The sequence below is a fragment of the Gigantopelta aegis genome, chromosome 10 (genome assembly GCF_016097555.1).
Source record: "Gigantopelta aegis isolate Gae_Host chromosome 10, Gae_host_genome, whole genome shotgun sequence".
In the NCBI taxonomy this organism is placed as follows: domain Eukaryota; kingdom Metazoa; phylum Mollusca; class Gastropoda; order Neomphalida; family Peltospiridae; genus Gigantopelta; species Gigantopelta aegis.
The window spans coordinates 28,394,817-28,399,235 of record NC_054708.1 but is presented as its reverse complement, the minus strand read 5'-3'; the positions used below and the strand labels follow the sequence as shown (position 1 = coordinate 28,399,235).

Genomic DNA, 4,419 nt, shown 5'->3' with positions numbered 1-4,419 from the left:
AGTTGTGTTTTCCTTTATCTTGGTTGACTACTTTTTTGGACAGTTGTGTAGGCCCGATTACAAGGCAACTACAGCTTTAATTATAGGTGAATTTGATTACACTGATCCGTAATTGTGTGTAGTATACTTGTAGTCTGCCAATAATGCCGCTGTTAACCGCCTGATAAACTCGAACAAATCTTGATACAAATATTTAATAAGGATATAAATAGTTGTTGGGAAATAAACGAGTGTTGTGTAAACCAGAAATGCAATTCATATACCCGGTGGTGCAATAGTTTGTTTGGTCACGTGATCACAGGTAAATCCCAGGTAATGTGACGAGTCGGTGGCTGATTAAAGGGGCATTGTCGCTTTCAGACACGTGGGGTTTTGTTTATCAAAACTGATTAGACACCGTTTCGAGATTGATGCAATTTTGACATGTTTCCCAGTAACGAAAAGTTTGTTTTGTTTAACAACACCACTAGAGCACATTGATTTATTAATCATCAGCTATTGGATGTCAAATATTGGTAATTTTAACATGTCGTCTTAAGAGAGGAAACCCGCTACATTTTTCCATTAGTAGTAAGGGATCTTTTATAGGCACAGACAGGATAGCGTATACCACAGCCTTTGATGCACCAGTCATGGTGCACTGGCTAGAGTGAGAAACAGACCAATTGGCAGAGATCAATCCGAAACAGACCGCCCATCAACCGATCACTTTACCACAGGGCTATGTGCCACCCCATATTAGCAGTAAAGGTATCCATGTGTGCAGGAAATTATGCAGGGTGTTCACTGTGGTAAGAAAAGTTTCAGCGGGGGGGGGGGGGGGGGGATCGATTCAACGATTCAAGCACCAGAAAAAAAATTTAATTAAATTCAATCAGAGAGGGGTTGGTTTCAACCTCGGAGTGTCCTTAAGTTTGTTTTTGTTTTATATTACACACTCTCACAGGATGACATACCATGGGTCTTAATATACCACTGGTTTATATTGAAAAATATTACGTTAACCAGTGCCAATACCTTATCTAGTGGACCTCTGGCAAGAGTTATGTAATGTATCCTAATTTTGTCCTTTTGATTCCGTATAGTTCCTTCCCTTGTATAGTTCCTTCCATTCATGACAATGATGAAAATTAAAGTACCACTAGAGTACACCGAATTATTAATTATCGGCTATTGGATGTCAAATACTAGAAGTTTTAACAGTCTTATACAGGAAACCAACTACATTTTTCCATTTATAGGAAGGGATCTTTTATATGCACCATCCCGGAGACCGGATAGCACATACCATGGCATTTGATATACCAGTCGTAGTACACTGGCTCCAACAAGAAATAGCTCAATGAGCCCACTGACAGGGACGATCCTGGACAGACCGTGCTGCGCGGGGCATTAGGCAAGCACTTAACCACTCAGCTACGTCACGCCCCTGACAGGGATGAAGCATGCAATCAGACCAATATTTCATAAAGAATAACAAATACAAGTTAGTTAGCAATTCAAGTTTTTTTATTTATTTAATGGAATGATGATAGTGAATGAAATAGCACTATGTGATAATAATAAGTAAATAAATATAATGTGAAGAAACTTAATATGTACACACTGTATCACGAGAAACATTCCATATTTCAAAATGCATGCTGACCCTTCAACAATGTTATTGTGCATTTTCTGTCTTCAAGAACTGTATAAAAAATTATTAACATTGTAAATCAAAAACAAGCAATGGCCATTTGGAAGAAATAAACAAAATTGCATATTAGGATTTGCATCCCCTCTTCAGCCTGTCATTCCCATTATACAAATGGTATTGATTAGTCTAACTTTGCTTTTGCGCTGTTGTTTCGCGTTAAAACATTGTGAAAATAACTAACATAACTATGGCCGTAACAACCTTCTCCAAATGACCATTACTATACAACTAAACAAAACCTATTGTACAATACACAAAATTCAACAGATGTACATGTATAGAGAACATTTTTGTAAAGCATGTCATATTTTGCAATTGACTAAAAACACCAGGTAGTCAGCATTAGTGAAATGAGAAATAAAACAAATTTATCAGCAAACTAGTTTTATCTATATTCTAGAAACTATATATAACAACTTAACTTTCTCCTTTTTATAATGGATCATGTGGTTTTGCATATAAAAATCTTCTCTTGTTTTTAAGGTAAGGAAACGATTGTGACCACTATCGCATGCTGGTGACCAGCAACCGTTCTTCCGAGTCACTACCAAGTCGCCACTTGATGGTTTTCCTGGGTTCTCCTTCATTCAGATTCCCGTCAGGCATGTCCACCTAGTATACAGGACAAGTCTGCTTAGTGGGGTCAAATATACAACACAACATTCTTACATTCAGTGGTAATTTGTGTCCACAGAAAACAAAACATTAAAGAAATCTTAATTTTTGTCAGAATTAATGTCTCCAGACAAAACACATGTAACCAGATGCAATCATATACATGTACAATCAGATACAATTGGTCATGGTTATGACCAACATCTACCGTTCAATAAATTTGTTTTAAATTTTATTGGACATACATATACATGTATATTGTGATCAAAACCAAATGCAATCATCAGTCATCAAGGGGATATGGGGGGGGGGGTTAGGTGATAGGGGTATCTTTTAATAGAAATAATTTAAAATAGTTGCTCAGCAAAGCAATTCCGATACAATTTGGACACAAATTACCAAAGGTTCTAACAATAAGATAGACCCACACCAAAGTAAAAATTTACTATAAACAGATCTAAATTCTTCATGTAAATCGTTCCGTGTTGCTACTATTCGGTGTAGCTTCCTTGGCGACTGATGAATGCAGAGTCAACAGACGGGCGTGACCCACTTATAAACTTTGACCACAAATTTTCCTGAATTCCCTCCTCGCCAAACTACAAGAAAGAAAATTACTTGGTTCAGTTTTTAATAAAAGCATTGTAAGTATGCAGAAAAAAACAGTGCCTCTAGGGAACTCCTGGCCAAATCATAATGAAATTCCAGTAATATTGATATGTTAGAATAAAGTCAAAGTGAAAAATTTTGGAAAAAGAAGGAAATGTTTTATTTAAACGACACACTCAACACATTTTATTTACAGTTATATGGCATTGGACATATGGTTACAAGGACCACACAGATATTGAGAGAGGAAACCCGCTGTTGCCACTTTATGGGCTACTCTTTTCGATTAGCAGCAAGGGATCTTTTATATGCATTTTCCCCACAGACAGGTAAACACATACCATGGCCTTTGTCCAGTTGTGGTGCACTGGTTGGAACCAGAAAAAACCCCCAGTAAGTTGAATGGATTCACCGAGGTGGTTCGATCCTGTGATGCAAGCACCTCAAGCGAGCACTCAACCGACTGGGTTAAATCCTGCCCCCTGGCTAGTTGATGTCTAACAGTTATTCGGACACTACTGATTAGCAGCAAGAGATTATAAATTATATGCATATTCGCTTAGACAGGACAGCACATACCATGACCTTTGATATACGAGTAATCCATGTACAAATCCATACTCACATCATCAAATTCCTGAAAGCTGGGGTTTCCAAACGAGACTTCCGTGACCAGTTCCTCCTGCTCGTCATTGCACTTCGCTATAGACGGGTTCCGGTATTTTATGATGCTCACCAAGTCCAGTTCTCGCCTGAAATTAATCATACATGAAAACACACACACACATTCAAATATTCAAGTTTTATTTGAGAGAAAACCTGCACCCACCACCATAGGCTACTGTTACTGAAAGCAGCAAGGAATCTTTTATTAAGAAATAAATGTACTTTACAAAATGCAAATAACAAGACGTCAACAAGAGTGAAAATTAAGTTTTAAGAAGATACAGAGGTGGATCTAGAGGAAGGGGACCCTGGGGCCCACCCCCTCCTAAATTTTGCGACAGTTATAATTTTATTATATATTAATTGTTTTTGTTTTTTTACGATCCCCTCCAAACCTCCCCAAAAGTTCCACTGGCATTCCGCCTCATGTCACTGGGGCCCCCCTAAATGGATTTTCTGGATCTGCCACTGAGATGGGTAACGTCCATGTAAAGACACTTGTAGAAAAAAGTAGTGTGTTTACAGAACAATTCAGATTATGGGATATTAAATAAAACTTCCATTTAATATTAAATGTTATGGCTCTAGTGCAATACTAATGATGGAATCACAAAGTGTTTGCTGTATGCAGTACTTTGCACACCACCTCTTAAAATCTAGAGTAAATCTCAGTGATGTGATACCTATTTAAAAATAAAAGTTGAAAATGCTCTTTTAAAAGCTGAAATATCTATACAATATGTAAATAAAGGTAATGACTTAGCATTTCCAATCAAATCTAGTCTATTTTGTGAAAATTATTTTATGCAAAAAAAAAGAGCTGAAAAATAACA

At 37.2% G+C, this 4,419-nt stretch overlaps 1 protein-coding gene across 2 annotated transcripts in view; it reads right to left on the bottom strand.

The window, feature by feature from the left end:
• Window positions 1-1,491: 1,491 nt before the first annotated feature.
• LOC121384814 (low-density lipoprotein receptor-related protein 2-like) overlaps window positions 1,492-4,419 on the bottom strand; it is a 54,967-nt gene continuing 52,039 nt past the window's right edge. Inside the window, exons 37-38 of one of the 2 annotated variants that reach the window (XM_041515405.1) lie at window positions 3,546-3,672; window positions 1,492-2,910 (exon numbers count right to left, since the gene is read on the bottom strand). In XM_041515405.1, coding sequence (XP_041371339.1) covers window positions 2,803-2,910; window positions 3,546-3,672 — 235 coding nt within the window. In that variant the 3' untranslated portion in view covers window positions 1,492-2,802. The remainder of the gene's footprint in view (window positions 2,911-3,545; window positions 3,673-4,419) is intronic. The other variant, XM_041515406.1, reaches the window with a different exon arrangement.